The sequence below is a fragment of the Pollachius pollachius genome (genome assembly GCF_949987615.1).
Source record: "Pollachius pollachius genome assembly, chromosome: 1".
Lineage (NCBI taxonomy): Eukaryota > Metazoa > Chordata > Actinopteri > Gadiformes > Gadidae > Pollachius > Pollachius pollachius.
This window is the reverse complement of record NC_136934.1, coordinates 32,591,578-32,607,503: the sequence shown is the minus strand read 5'-3', so window position 1 is coordinate 32,607,503 and position 15,926 is coordinate 32,591,578. Positions and strand designations below refer to the sequence as shown.

At 43.7% G+C, this 15,926-nt stretch overlaps 2 protein-coding genes across 2 annotated transcripts; both read left to right on the top strand.

Moving 5' to 3' along the window:
• Positions 1-420: 420 nt before the first annotated feature.
• c1s.2 (complement component 1, s subcomponent .2) lies at positions 421-7,817 on the top strand. Its single transcript, XM_079735065.1, has 11 exons — positions 421-505; positions 785-986; positions 2,536-2,716; positions 2,822-2,947; positions 3,643-3,830; positions 5,282-5,432; positions 5,776-5,891; positions 6,040-6,115; positions 6,231-6,359; positions 6,533-6,607; positions 6,800-7,817. Exons 1-11 carry the CDS (start codon positions 492-494, stop codon positions 7,639-7,641), a joined length of 2,100 nt encoding a protein of 699 aa, XP_079591191.1. The 5' UTR covers positions 421-491; the 3' UTR covers positions 7,642-7,817.
• A 1,925-nt stretch (positions 7,818-9,742) lies between these two features.
• On the top strand, positions 9,743-15,411 carry c1r (complement component 1, r subcomponent; the record flags this gene model as incomplete). Its single annotated transcript, XM_079750872.1, has 12 exons — positions 9,743-9,754; positions 10,212-10,358; positions 11,204-11,384; positions 11,858-11,992; positions 12,342-12,547; positions 12,929-13,076; positions 13,327-13,445; positions 13,530-13,608; positions 13,689-13,823; positions 14,438-14,640; positions 14,746-14,963; positions 15,057-15,411. The coding sequence occupies 12 exons, from the start codon at positions 9,743-9,745 to the stop codon at positions 15,409-15,411; spliced, it is 1,938 nt and encodes a 645-aa protein (XP_079606998.1).
• Between the last annotated feature and the right edge of the window lie 515 nt (positions 15,412-15,926).

The following is a 15,926-nucleotide window of genomic DNA, read 5'->3' as shown; positions in this document are numbered from 1 at the left end:
TCTGTCTATCTCTCTCTCTTTCTCTCTCAGTCTCTCTCTCTCTGTCTTTCTCTTTCTCTCTCTCTTGGTCTCAGCCTCTCTCTCTCGGTCTCATTCTCTCTCTCTTTAGCTCTTTCCATCTATATTTAACGTCTCTGTTCATATCATATCCATCTTGGCCGATTGTTGGACGGGTGTGTTCCAGAAGTGTAGTACCAAGGGGTCCTGTTGCACATGGAGCGGAGAACAGACCCAGAACAATTCCCACGTTACCTAGGTTAGGAGAGAACACAGAAGGGTTGCCTTATTTCAACTGTCCAACAGTCTACCACATCCATCATAAAACAAGAGTACAAAAACAGACTGATGGAATTCATAAAATGCTGACATTATATAATAATAATAGAAACGAAACCAAAGCGGGGCTTCTAGGAGAGGCAAGGGAAGTAAAACATTATAAAATAGGGAAGGTTAGCGTGTGGAAGAGTTAGAGGAGATCGGGTCGAATCAACATGTTGAGATTAAGGTGGGTTTAATTATTACAACTCTTAACTGATATATATGATATAACAGCATAGTGCTATTGATATCAGGTAGCTAGATGGACCACACGGAAAAGTAACAAATAATTTAGCGTCTTGGATAATGACACATTGTTAGAAGGAGAAAACACTTTCTTTGGTCGTGTGTTACGTTTATGTACCAGTAATAATATTTGTACCTTTGTTCATCCTGCCGATTCCCACTTGGACGCAGTCGTCTCTTTAAGGATGTGTATCTCTCTGACCCCCCCCCCCCCCCCCAGCCTCTGTCTATCCCTCCTGGCCTCCTGCTGGGCCAGCGATCCTCTGTCGGGCTGGGTCCAGTCCCCCGGCTTCCCCCGGGGCTACAAGCCCCTATCCAGGCTGGAGTGGAGACGGTGTGCCCCCAAAGCCCACCAGCTCACCCTCAGCCTCACCCACCTGGACCTGGAGGACAGCCTGGACTGTGAGAACGATGCTTTGGAGGTCAGTCCCCACATATTTATATCTCTTTTAAATGTGTATCGGTGTTGAGGATTGAGAAATATGAAGTCATGTTGAACAGACAACGGTTAAATGTATTTGATCATCTAAAAGGCTAAAATGGTGTAGCAGTGCCCTTAATTTAGTTTGGCATGACAGTTATTGACATTTGGGTTTACTTCCTAAAGTAATTTATGTCTTAATTATTTTTCTTAATCGTGCTGGAAAGGAGAGTTCCCTTCATCCCTTCAACTAAATATTATTCAGAATAATTCAGACGATTCCAGTTTTAAATCTAAACAAATTCCTTCAGCTTATCCTGATACCATGATTTTCAGAATGTCCCATTAAGATTTGGCAGTGATATTTCACAAACTTGGAATATACTATCTGACCAGGTTGTTTGCAACTTGCTACACGTCGTTCACCTCCAGCTCCTATCCTTCCTCAATCCCCATGGTCTGCCCTACATATGGCTCCCTTCAGATGGCCTCCCTCATGTCCTTCTTGAATGTCTGTGTATAGAGAATTCATGAGGAAGCAGATTGAATCCTCATGTATAGAGAATTCATGAGGAAGAAGTTTGAATCCTCATGTATAGAGAATGCTGCTCATGAGGAAGTAACTTGAATCTCTATACAGGGAATGGTCTGCTGCATAAGAGGAAGCAGTTTGAATCCCCATATAGGGAATAGTCTACTGCTCATGACTTAGCAGTTTGAACCCCCATATAAGGAATGGCCTACTGCCCACGAGGAAGCTGTTTGCTCAATTTTGGTATTTGGTGGCTGGCCAATCATTCAGGACATTGAATATGTCTATTGCAACGTTGTTAATTTTCTTAAAACGAAATATCAGGCTTTATGTGCGACCAGTCTGCATGTTCATCGTTTTGTAAGGTGGACGATACAACATAAAATTAAGAAGGAAATAATAACAAAATCAAACTTGTTTGTTGTAACATTCAATAATAAATTGTTAAATAAAGTACATAGTTATTCTGTGTGAAGATCCAATGATGTGGCGAGAAAACCTGTTTTGTGAACTTCAAGTTATAAGCTAGCCTACAATAGATAAGCATAACTATTCATTTATATACTTTTATGTGAAAAGCATTTCATTAAAAGACTTTCGAAATGAGAAAAGAAATTGGACTTCCAAAGAAAAATGAATCATCGAACAAATGATGATGTCAAAATAATTACCATTTGAACATCACAGTATGAGTGTCACGCCCTATGATTTTAGATTTTCAGATCAAATATATTTAGTCATATATACCTAAATTCCTCAGAAATACCTGAAGTCATTGTATGCCTGGACAGACAATGTGGTAGACTCCAAAACAATAGTAGACTCACAAACAGACATCTACGTTCTCTAGATATACTATGCAGGACTGTTGCACTTTTACAAACTTATCTACCTGGTTTTCTATGTCACACTTTATTAGCTTTGTCATGTTTGCTTTAAAATAGTGAGAACACGACTATTTGTATATGACCCTCAAAGGAATCGTTGATCCCTCCCCCTCGACATATGGTCCATCTAGATCTATTCAGATGGACAGAAGATCGCCAGTCTCTGTGGCAGAAAGCCATTGGAGGAGCTGCAGTCCAGCGTGAACCCCGACCTCCGGTCCTCGGCCGGGGGCTGCCTCTCCCTGACCTTCCGTTCCGACTTCTCCAACCCGGAGAGACACACCGGCTTCAGAGCCTTCTACACGGACCAAGGTACGCAGACCACCGGGGTCAGAACATATCATAGAGGCCCTTATATATGTTTTTGTGTTGGGTGTGATATCGTATGCCTTTATCATGCCTTTACTTCCCCCCCAGATTTCGATGAATGCGAGAATCCATCAGGCCAAGAGTGCAGCCACTTCTGTCACAACTTTGTAGGAGGCCACTACTGTTCCTGTCGCCTTGGTTACGTTCTGGATGAGGACCAGCACACATGCACTGGTAAGCTTCTGGTAACGGCGACCGAGGGATGTTTAGAAGACCTGGTTGAGGCTCCAGTACTGGGTTGGTGGTGTGGATGTGAAGGGGAAATGGATGGGAAACTTGACCACTGGGTTAGGGTCAGACTAGGTTCTTATTATTTGGTTATAGTTATGAGCAATTATTTGGTTGTAGTGCATGTAGCTTTAATGTATCTTCAAATCATTTTATTTTAAGTTCAAGTTCAAGATTCCTTATTGTCCCTTAACAGGGAAATTGGAGAGCACCCACAAAAACAATACAATAAAATACAGAGGTAGTCCCGAGAAAGGACGTTCAGAGCAGCAGTGACTCTGTCAAGGCCTGTTTATTATTATTATTATTATTATTATTATTATTATTAATGACTGTGCCTCTGCTTAGGAGTTATGATTTATGAGCTGAGACATTTAGACATGGTGTTTATAAAAGGGTGTGGTACTTAAAAGGTTAATTAAAAGAAGTAGTGAAACTTAAGAGGACAAAGTAAAGGAGGAAGAACACAGAGGATTAAAAGAGGTAATGAAAATAGTAGAAATCCCATGATGAAGATACAGTGCACATGAACCCAAAGTTTCATGGCAAGCGTTGTAGTTTGTGATGAATTATGGTGAACCTGCTGCTGTCACCTCCTGTCCCCCCTCCTCCTTCCTCTCCTCCTCCTCCCTCCCCCCCAGTGAGGTGCAGCCAGGATCTGTCTGGGACCCTGAAGGGCCGGATCTCCAGTCCGTTCCGTCCATACCCGGACAACAGCCGCTGCCGGTACACCCTGTCCGTGGAGCCCCACCTCCAGCTGCAGCTTGAATTCTCCGCTGCCTTCGACATTGAGCAGGGTCCTGATGGGGCCTGCAGGGACTCACTGACCGTAGGCCCCCCCACCCACCGCTCTCTGTTCCTTCTGAAACCCTTCAGAAGGGTCTCTGTAGAGCTGTGGCATAAGTCCTAAAGAAGAAAAGAAATACAATTAAAAATATATATATTAACTGTTCATACAGTGTTTTATAAAGGTTGATACGCAGTTTTCTCACAATTATGAACAATTTGAAGAGTGTGAAATGCACACGAAATAAATGCGGTCCAATTAATTATTGAATCAATGCCTTGCTCATCGGTTAGTATGACCGTGAGCAACCGAGACTGGTTTTGTGTGTTCAGACTAGTGGCGGAGCTAGAACATTTTCGGTGGGGTGGCCAGGGTGAGACCAGAGATAATTTTGGGGTGGAACATAAATCTAAATATGATATAAGGCATCTTGAAATTTAGTGAATATTTAAGGCATGTACACAGTGTAACTCTACATCATAATATGAATTATTAATATTAATTATTAATATCAATTCATATTAATTCAGACAATGGCGTAATTGTCAATACACTTTTACTTTCTTGCAGTTACCTATGAGTGTTTTTTTTCTTATCAAAATTTCAATTTTTCTTGGTCTTCTTAAAAAGAAGACCAAGAAGAATTTAATTCTGACTCATTTTAAATGTCACATTTCTAAAGGCCTTGTGTGAATAGATTGAACTCAGATTCTAAGACAACAAGTGCAGGTTGGTCTAAGCTTTTCAGGTCAACCAGTAACTCGACCTTCCGATCTAACATTGTAAAAGTAAAAAGTCAAAATGCAGCGCATTTATCAGAAAATAAATTACACAATTGCAAAGAAATTACTTTTTGAATCCTTGCCTCTAAAATATACAAAATACATTAACTTTCCATAGATTCATCTCACAACAGCCGTCTTCTGCTATTATTGCGGTTTGTAGCAAAGCGATTCACAAAATCACCAAAATCCAAGGCTTTTGCTCGTCTGGACACTACACTTAAAACTCCTAGATTGCTGACTCGGTGGTCTCCATGGTAGATTGTAGGTAGGTCTTGACCAGTTTGAATGTGGAAATGCTTCGTTCACAGGTAGCTGTACTCACAGGTTTGGCAACGGTCCCTTTGCATAACTTGAACACCTCAAGGAATACCTCTTTGAATTCTTCAACTCTTTGTGAGATCCACAATATTAGAGGGAATCTCTACACCAGATGTGGACATAAGAACCAGACCTAAATGTATAAAGCCTCTTAAAAAATGCAAAATTATATATATAAAATAAATAAAAAATCCTCCAAAAATGTTGGTGGATTTGCATTTTCAAGACTTGTCGCAAATACGACAAGGGTGGCCAATGGAGTGGCCGGGTTTCAGTCTAGGGTGGCCCCGGCCACCCCTGGTCACCCCCTAGATCCGCAACTGGTTCAGACCAGTCCGGTTTGTCCAGTTGATTTTGATTTCAGTTGGTTTCCTTGTTTCTTACTGGCAGGTTGAGACTCGGTCTGGGATGCTGGGACCATTCTGTGGTGCAGTGCCTCCTCCCAGTCCCTTACTCACACACTCAAACCACGTCGTCATTCACTTCAACTCAGACAACTACGGCTCCAACAATGGGTTCACTCTCTTCTACAGGACCAAAGGTACAACAGCACACTGTTCTACTTCTGGTAACCGGAAGGTTGCTAGTTGTGTCCCTGAGCAAGGCACCTCACCCTAATGGCTCCTGAGGATCTGGCTGTCGCCTTGCATTGTTGACTCCGCCGTTGGTGTGTGAATGTGTGCATGAATGGGTGAATGTTAGGCAACATTGTGAAGCGCTTTGCGGGGTCACTGGTTTGAAAAGCGCGGTATAAATACAGTCCATTTACCATTTAGACATAATTTTTTGGTGGTGGTTTTATGGACAACTCTTGAATGCACTGAATAAGCTCAGGAGTAAATCAATAAATCAATATTAAAATATGCTTTCATTGTCATTTGCAGGCCAGACCTGTTTAGGAACAGTTACCCCCGATTCTACAGTCGCCCCCATGCGTCAGGAGTATCACTATGGCGACAGAGTGACTGTCACCTGTGGCATAGGTCGTCGAGCTGATACAGTGAGTGTGCAGAGACTACATACTGTACATGCATGTCCCCATTAAGGGGACAAGCACAACCCATCATGTGTTGTGTAATGCATGGCACAGTGAATAGATCTGAACCCCGTAGCATTGGCCTAACTCTGATCTGTTTCCATGTGGTCAGCCTGAGGAATCTCTATCGCATTATGTGACAACGTGCCAGAAAACGGGCACATGGAGTCCATCCTACACCTGTGACTGTGAGTTATCTCACCTTCCCATTGTGGAAGAATCCCTCAGAACTCTTTCACAATTTATCTGTAAATAATCTCTGTACTTCATTTCATTGTACTTATGCTGTACTTCCCTCTACAGTTTTGACCTGTGACCTCCCAGACGTCAGCCAGGATGTCCTCCAACTCAAACCCAATCAAATAAGCACTTTGTTTGGCGATCAGATTCAGTTTGAGTGTAGTTCCAGCTACTACAAGCTGGAAGGCCCTGGTAAGCAACACAAACACACACTGGGTGATGTTCAGTGAAAATCAATTCCACATGACCAGTGACCAAACAAAGCCAGCACACTTCCAACGCTTGGCGGTGCCGCTAGTTGTCAGACGGTCACGAGACCCCGTGCATGCGTACCAATAGCTTGTGATGTGCTCTGCTCTCCTCAGACATGTACACATGCGATGCCAGCGGCGAGTGGGTATCACTGGACGGGAGGAAGACGCTGCCACGATGCACTGAGGGTACAGCTCAAATAACCAATCACAACACATGATATTACCTTATCTATTATTCCAGTAATCGGTATGACTTTATATATATAATTGCTATATATTTGTATATTTTATATGATTTCTGATGACCTCACACACTCATATATATATATATTAAATACATATTTATATATTAAATACATATGTATCTGTGTGTTACAGTGTGTGGAAAGACTGCAGATGCTAGTTTGGCTACCGGCAGGATTCTGGGGGGTGAGATGGCGAAAGACGGGGAGATCCCATGGCAGCTCTCGGTGAAGGGCCGCGTGCTGGCGGGGGCCTCGCTGATCGGGGACCGCTGGGCTCTGACGGCGGCCCACGTGGTGGACAACAATGCTGATGTGAAACTGTATGGCGGGGTGTTCAACCTGGCACAGACCAACCCCACCATCAGAACCAATAACCTCCCCCAAGGTGAATACCTGCCGGTGGATCACAACAACATCATTGTTCATCCCGGCTTCACCAAGAACATCCCCAACAGAAACCGTGTCGACTTTGACAATGACATCGCTCTGATCCGGCTGGCCTCCCGGGCTCCGTTGGGGCCGCGCCTGACACCCATATGTCTGCCTGAGGCCCAGGGGCCGTTGGTGGACGGCACGCTGGGCTCTGTAGCGGGTTGGGGAATGACAGATAATAGAAACATCAGTCAAATACTGAGACACGCTCCCATCTCACTGTACTCCTCTGCTGTCTGTGCGGACACTCCTCGAATTGGGGCCACCTCCATGCTTTTCACTCAGAACATGTTCTGTGCCGGAGCGCAAGGCAAGGACAGCTGCAGTCGGGATAGTGGGGGGCCGTTCTTTGTGCCGAGGTTGGGTGAGGGGAACAAAGGTGAGGCAGGGCCGTATCGGATTGAAGGCATTGTTTCATGGGGAGCTGATTGTGGGGTCCAGCAATTCAAAGGTTATTATACTGCAGTGAGGAAATATGTGGGCTGGATCCGCGAGACAATGCAGAAAGTAGAGGATGAAGAAAGGAAGAATATGAAGAACTGATTTGCACTTCATAATTTCAATGCAACAGTATTAACTATGTATTTCACACAATACATTTTTTTTAACCATTAATCAAACAATTTGTAAATGATATAGTGTTTTTGTGTGTAAGCCTATGCATCTTTAACTAAAATAAATAAATCCCTATGTGCTGCAAACAAGTTTTCTATTGCTTATCTATTAGCCTGGCTATTGCCAGACCAAGCTCAATCGTAGATTGCACGTTGGTCTCGGGAAGCTGCTGTCATTTTCTTCAGCACAAGAGGTGTGATCAATGGGCCTAGTTCAAATGACTCTGTACGCAATTGGCTGCATGCCGTCGCTTCCCTGTCGTCATTGTGTTAAACCAGCCAATAGCGGGCCAGGGGGGAAAGCCAGCTTGGTGATTGACCGCAAAAACGTATCGGAAGCAAAACGCAAAAACGTAAAGAAATGGGCGGGCTACCCAGTCTACTTATCTATACCAAGTGCCCCACTAAAGGTCGGATTGATAAGATTTCATACATGCGTTGTTTGGAGGTCATCCAATAAAAACATGCCCAGTATTAACTTGTCAGTTCACATAATTTATCTTTGTGCTCATGAGATAAGATAATTGTGTCTATGGGTTCAATGGCGTTTACTTTGGACCCCTGCTGGATTTAGGAGTGACAGCTCCCTCTGCTGGCGGTTAGAGGGGAGAGAAAAACCCCTAAATGGAAATGCCAGCCTAAATTGACTCAAAAGGTAGGCAGGGTACGAGGTAACTAGATTTGATTGGATTTTATTTACAAAACTATCAAAAATTCAAAAATATATGTATGGGTAAGAAAAAAAACAAGCCCAAGCGATTAACAAATGAACTGCAAAAATATACAGCAAACTCAATAAACATTATAATTTAATACTTTTTTAATATCAATAAACTGAATGTTTAAATCAGAATAGTCAGAATAGAAACAAAGGACCAGAAGCACACAACCCAAAACAACCTCCACATCCCCCTGTTTCACTGCGCCTCCAAACATCCAGCACATGTCTATTCAATACATGGTTTTAAACATTTGTTTAAACTTATTTAAGGTTCCACATGTTTTCATTTCTTCACTGCAGCTGATCCATAAATTCCCTTATTTCACTGTAAAACAGTGTTTTCCATTACTCCTTAATATTGTTTCTTGAACAAACAAATTCCTATCGAAACGTGTTGGAACTTTTGGATACGATTAGGTATAAAAATATATATTTTCCTTGGCACACAACTTCGACCATTTTGAAGTCACCAAATCTTGAAATGTAAGTGCTTTTAATTAGATCAAGAGTGGGTGTTTTTGGTTCTCCATAGGTAGTCATAGGCTGTCATAACTTCCACAGTGTTGTAGGCCTACTTCCAATCCGAAAGGTTCTGGGTTCGATCCGCAATCGATCCCTCAGCATACCTGTAGGGATCCTTGAGCTGAGCAATTGCTGAATAGTAAATACATAATAAATACATACGTAAATAATAGGTTAGACTGCATACGGAACCAAGCTGTGAGAGAGACTTAGCGTATAGTTTGGCACATGCTCGCATATCTTCTGTCTGAAGAGACGGGTGCATTTACCCAAAGAATTATGACATAAGGAACTATCTGGTGCCTTTCTCATCAAATCATACCCTGTTATAACCATCAAAAGTGAATATCAGCTCTGAGTTGCACCGCAGAGCCCCTCCAGGCTCAGCCTTTAGCCAACTGGAGGTCCAAAGATTATGTTTGATTAAAGATGAGATTTATACGGGAAACCACTTTCGTTTTTTACCAGAATTGACAAGCAAACAACAGGTCTTGCAATCAGCTTTATTTCAACTATTGGAATTTAGATATGGGCAGACCAAACTGGATCATTTGGTATGTAATATTCTGTCTTTTAAAAATAATAAAAAGTTGCTGAAATTTACTTTACTTGGAGGATAATATTCCAAAATATAAATGACGATTCCACTGTTAATACTGGGAAGCACATTACTGTTAATATTTGTAGGTCTATACTAAGCAAACTTTATAAGCAATATTTTGAATACATTCATTGATGTAACGTACCCACAACAACGAAAACAATAGAGTAATAGGAACACACATAAATGCATCCGTTTGTTTGTTCAATTCTAGTGGAACAATTTAACGACAAACAGATCGAACTGTATGTGTGTTTCTGTTTGTGTGTGTGTTTCTGTGTCTGTGTGTTTCTGTTTGTGTGTCTGTGTGGTTCTGTTTGTGTGTGTATGTGTTTCTGTTTGTTTGTGTGTGAGTGTGGTTGCCTGTACGTGTGCCTGCGTGCATGCTGTGTGTTTGTGTGGTTCCGTTTGTGTGTGTATGTGTTTGTTTGTTTGTGTGTGAGTGTGGTTGCCTGTACGTGTGCCTGCGTGCATGCTGTGTGTATTTGTGTGTGGTTCTGTTTGTGTGTGTATGTGTGGTTTTCTGTACGTGTGCCTGCGTGCATGCTGTGTGTGTGTGTGTGTGTGTGTGTGTGTTTGTGTTCCAAGGCTGCTCTGTGTGTTGGGATGTGAGTGTGTACCTGTGGCGGATGTCGTGTGGCCCAAACACGGGAAGATTCAGTCCCCCGACTTCCCTCGGCCGTACGGCCCAGACCTGCTGAAGAGCTGGGACCTCCGTGTTGCCGACGGTTACCAGATCCAGCTCACCTTCACACACATGGACATAGAGCCCACTCAAGACTGCAGTTACGATGCCGTAGTGGTCAGTACACAATAGCACTCACATTTACCACAGAGGGTGGGCTTCTAGGTTCAGGAAGACCTCCCCAGTAAAGTGTAAGCAATCCCTTTATTGATGCAGTATCAGGTTATTATCCAAGGAGGCTAGCACTCCAAGAATCAACATACAAGGCTTTTGTCTTGGTGCACTGCTCTGTAAAGGACTCTCCCAAACACATACACAAACACAAACATCGGCATCCTTACGACTGTATACTATACTATGCTAAACTAAGATCATTCAATACTATACAATACCATTGCTATTACCATACTACAGTATACTATGCATATACTCTACTATGTAATACTATGACATAGCCAATACTATATTCTACTATATTCTTTATAACCTACGCCATATATACCATACCATTTGTTCAGAAAATGATCTTGCATCACAAGTTCGGCAGACATCAGACATGTCTGCCGAACTTGTGACAATGATACAGACATGCAATCATAAAGTGTGTACCTAACATACAACATACAAAGTAATCCATTAATAAAAATATAGCCCTCCACCTGGATGGGTTCTAATCCCAGAGATTCATCACATACCCGTTTCACAGAGGTCCCATCAGAGGACAAATACAATAGTGTCGCTCAGAACAGTGATTATTTGTCTGCTCTTTCGATGTACTAGGGAAAGAAAAGTACACTAAACTATTGATGACATCAACCACTGACCATGGGCCGTTTGGCCTGGTGCATGAAAGTAGCAGACCCATAATTACTTATTAACTGGCTTCATTATTTAAATATAATAATGAAACCAGTTAGTAAGTATGGGGGTGTGTGTTCCTTCTTCTCCCTCCAATCTCCCAGCTTCTCTCGGATGATAAAAAGTTGTTGGGGAAGTTCTGTGGCCAGGAGAATTCCCCCGATGGGTATCATCCTGGCAACCAGCCCATCCTGTCACCTGGCAACAAGATGTCCCTGGTGTTCCAAACGGACAACACTAACTCTGAGCCACACAAGGGCTTCTCGGCTCACTACCAGGCCACAGGTTAGCTCTCAGTCCAGCCGTCGTTTAGCTATAACCCCACTACTAGTCTCCTAACACAGACCAGTGGCTTCTCTTTTTTAACCTACACTTCCTGTTAGCCGTACTGTACTTTAGGTAGCCAAAGAGGAGTCCCCGGATCAACAAATCCAGAACATGTAATCCCTGCTCTGGGCTCTACGTCATGATAGCCTCAATGGGCCCTCTCACAGTAGGAGAAACACGGGTGTAGCTCATAACATGATTATGGGTCCTTTCCATTTTGGTTTGTCACTGAACCAGCATAGAAACCACTAGTTGGCTTAACATACATTGACCATACTGGTGCTGGTACATAAATAAGACGGTTTTGGGGACAGGAGGTAACTTGACCCTCTTGCTGTTAGTGCTCTGATACTAAATACCCTTGATTGAGAGACTACCCCACTACTGTTCCCACCTCCAACACCCTCCCCCTCCCTCCTTCTTCTCACCAGACATCGATGAGTGTGCACCACTGGATCCGGACTCAGAGCCACTCTGCTCCCAAATCTGTCACAACACCCTGGGCTCGTACCTCTGCTCCTGTCACCATGGCTTTGAGCTACGCCCAGACCAACACACCTGTATTGGTGAGTGCAATGTCTCAGGAAATGGATTGAATTGTTTATTTCACGGCATATCCACCAAGTATCAGCGGGTTTTTCATGAGGAAGTGATTGATGAGTGTAAGTCAAAAAAGTCAAATAAATGATTTAAATCCCTTTTAGAATAACCTTTCACTGAACTAAATATTCATTTTCACAACCATCAGCAGTGTCAGGAATGATGTTTTCTAAATGTTAATATAAGTGTAATAACAAAGAATGCCAGTGTTTATTGTGTCTTCTACGTATCTTCTATTCCATGTTTTACTATTGGTTAGCAGCTGTCACCAGTGTGTTTTTGCGTGTTGCTCAAACACTGACCCTCTGTCCCCAGCCTCCTGCGTCGGGGGAGTATTTTCCGAACTCACGGGTCATCTGTCCAGCCCGGGGTTCCCTGACGCCTCCCTCCGTAAACTGGACTGCCGGTACCTCATCTCAGTGGAGCCCGGCTTCACCGTCACCCTGAACTTCACCTCCCCCTTTCACATCGAGAGCGTCGAGGGGAGGGAGGGCTCGAGATGCTTGTACCATTGGTTAGAGGTAAACGGACACGCCGTCTTGGATGGCAAGTAGGTCCTAGCCTTTATGTTAAGTTCAAGTGCATTGGTCCCATGCCTGAGTCTGAGTCGTAGCAGGTACAACTGGCAGCGCAATGCTCTCTTCAGCTTCTCTCCCTTCACATGTGAAGAGTAAGAAAACAGAATACAACCGGGACACACAATACAATACAATGAGTGAGGAATAAAAAATACAAATAAAATATTTGATTACAGTAAGAAAATTGTTGAAATTGGATACTTATTATTGGGAATGATGTGAGGGTGCATTGATGTATTACCATGTGCAATACTGCATATATATATATATGTCTGATAGATAGTCTGAGACCTTGTGTTTTCTCCTGCCTCCGGTCTGATACAGGTGACGGTCCAGGACCAGCAGCCTGTGAGGCTGTGTGGGGATCAGAGTCCAGGACTCATGGCCACCAACTCAAACAACGTCACTCTGGAGTTCCACACAGACTCAGAGGGAGTGAGCGATGGCTGGAGCCTGCACTACAGCACCGAGAGTGAGTTAGAGGGAGGGAAAGAGGGAGGAAGGGAGGGAGGGCGGGAGAGAGAGATGGAGGGAGGGAGGGAAGGAGGATGGAGGGCACAGACTGGGAAGGAAGAAAGGAATTCAGAAAGGAACAAAGTAAGGAACGAAGCAACGAATGACAAAGACGAAAAAACATATGAAAGAAAATCACAATTTCTGGAAGCCAAGCATGAGTTGACGTGGTCGATTGTAGAATTAAAATGTGTTGGTGTGTGCCTCAGGGGTGAGCTGTCCGTCTCCGGGTAGCTTGACCCATGGCAGGGTAACACCGGCCTTCACCCAGTACCTCTACAAAGACTACATCCACATCCGCTGTGACCAGGGATACAAACTAATGATGGTAAAAAATAACATTACGCTGAATTTGGGTTTTCTCCTATGCTTGAATGTTTCCTATATTTTCTGTCTCTCTTACGTCTGTTAGTACGGTCGAGAGATGGACAGCTCCGTTATCCGATGTCAGAGCAATGGACAGTGGCACCTCCCTCTCCCAGAATGCCAGAGTAAGTTCAACTGACGCTTAAAGCTGCCAACACCCTTTGTTATGAAAACGTTGGTTATAAATTTGCTTTATCTCTGACAGTCATCGATTGTGGGAAGCCTGAAGAGTTGCTGAATGGCGGAATCAAATATTTATCTGGCTCGGACTATCAGCACCTCTCTGTGATCCAGTACCACTGTAATGAGCCTTATTACAATCTGGTGGGAGGAGTGGAAGGTGAGGCGTGGATCTCCTCAACCACTATAAACCAAACCAAGGTAGAGTTTGGTGTTTTTAACGGATTTCATTGTCATTGTTTTATTAATGTCCCCCTTCGGTGTCTCCATCTCTTCTCTAGTGAGTTTTACATGTACAGCAGACAGAAAGTGGCGCGACAACAATGATGTCCCTGTAGTTCCAGTTTGTCTACCAGGTAATTTTGCATTTAGGTGGCACATAATTATGTAACGTAATGCAGATTACTCTATCGACGATAGAATGTTGTCGATAGAGTTTTCACCATAGAGGCCCGTGCCTACCAGGTAATATAACCTCCTCTAGCCCCAGAGGCCCTTAGTAACGTTTTACTTTGTGTTTAAAATCCGTTAAGGGGTCCCCAAACTTGTTCATCCTGTGACTCACCTCCTGTACAGGTAGACCTACTTTTGGCCCAGAATCACTCCAATAGTATTCCTCTGTCTTTGGTCATGAACTAATGATCAAATTAGACAGACAAATTACGTAGACGCGTAACCTGGTCCCCTGCCTGCTGACCCTCTAATGGGTCGCGACTCACTGTTTGAACAGTTCTCTGCAAACAGTCTTGCCCATTCGTATACTTCTCTGTTTAGTTTGTGGGAAGCCGACAGCGCGGGCGGGTCAGGCTGGGAGGATCCTCGGGGGCAAGTTGGCTCTCCCCGACACTTTCCCTTGGCAAGTGCTTCTGAACGTGAACGGACGGGGAGGGGGCATCGTGATCGGGGACCGATGGGTAATGACAGCAGCGCATAACCTCGTTCACAACGGCGTACAAGTTAACAAAGATCAAGTAATAGTAAGTGGATTGGGATTGCACCCTATTGATTCCATTAACTGCGTCCTACTGGTATGGATCCCATTCTCTTCCTTGATTCATTTCCAATCTTGTTTTGGTTTCCAGGTTCGGGGAGGACACATTGATGTTAATGAATTGATAAATAGAGCAGCATCGAGTGTTGCCTCTCTCCATGTCCATCCTGGTTACGACAACCCAAACCACATCAACTATGACAATGACATTGCCTTGATCAGACTGCAAAATCGGATAACGTTTAATTCCTCAATTATGCCCATCTGCTTACCACCAGAGGGCGCCACATACGTAGACGGCGTTATGGGGTAAAACAAGAGTTTCATGCAGGCCTTGAGTTCATTTTGGAAGTTCAACATTTGAACACATCAAATAATTGTTTTACTCATTTATTTTCCCAGACTAGTCTCGGGCTTTGGTGTTTCACAGAAAGACGGAACAAGCATCCTCAGCAACCAGCTGATGTTTTTCAGTCCTCCCGTCGTCAACCAGCAGACGTGCCTCCGATCGCTGGCAGGTGAGAGCCAAAGGCTGACGGACAACATGATCTGCGCGGGAATGCCCGACGGCAAGAGCGACGCGTGCCAGGGAGACAGCGGCAGCGCGCTGGCCATCAGCCAGGGGGACATCTACACCGCCGCGGGCATCGTCAGCTGGGGCATCGACTGCAACACCCGCGGGAAATACGGAGTCTACACCAGAGTGGTCAACTATCTGGACTGGATCAAAAAGACCATGGACGACAACGACATATAATAAAGCATGTCTTGCTCTGATGTTTTCTGTGGTGTTTGTTTGTCCTCGTGTGTATGAAAAGAGTTCTGAGTTTATAGTCAGAATTCTGAGATTAAAGTAAGAACTCTAATAAAATAATCAAATGATGTGACCCCAATCCTCTTCCGTAAAAGTCAGAATTCTGACTTTAGTCTAAGGCCCTGTCCACACTAACCCGGGTAAATATAAAAACGCAAATTCGCAATGAAAACGATCTCCGTCCACACTATCGTCTTTCATATCGTTTTCGTTATGTTTTGCATCTACGTTCCACATTGAAATTATTTTGATAAACAGTTGTTGTCATGGTTACGAGACTCCCGCCACGCCTTTGTTTAGATAATAGGGGCGCGATCAGATGATAGTTGCAGTAACCATTTTCACTCACAAGCAAAAATATGTCTCAAACCAATTTTTCTTTTTTTTTGAAACGCCGCTCCAAGTACGGTTTGAACTGGCGTCTTTGCGATTTTTTCCCATCGCTTAAGCACAGCAAG

Bases quoted from the DNA above. Each gene is read 5' to 3' on its own strand.
- c1s.2 (XM_079735065.1), top strand. The intron at 987-2,535 runs GTCAGTCCCCAC...TGGTCCATCTAG, and splicing joins GTGAGAACGATGCTTTGGAG to ATCTATTCAGATGGACAGAA. The intron at 6,116-6,230 runs GTGAGTTATCTC...TTCCCTCTACAG, and splicing joins TCCATCCTACACCTGTGACT to TTTTGACCTGTGACCTCCCA.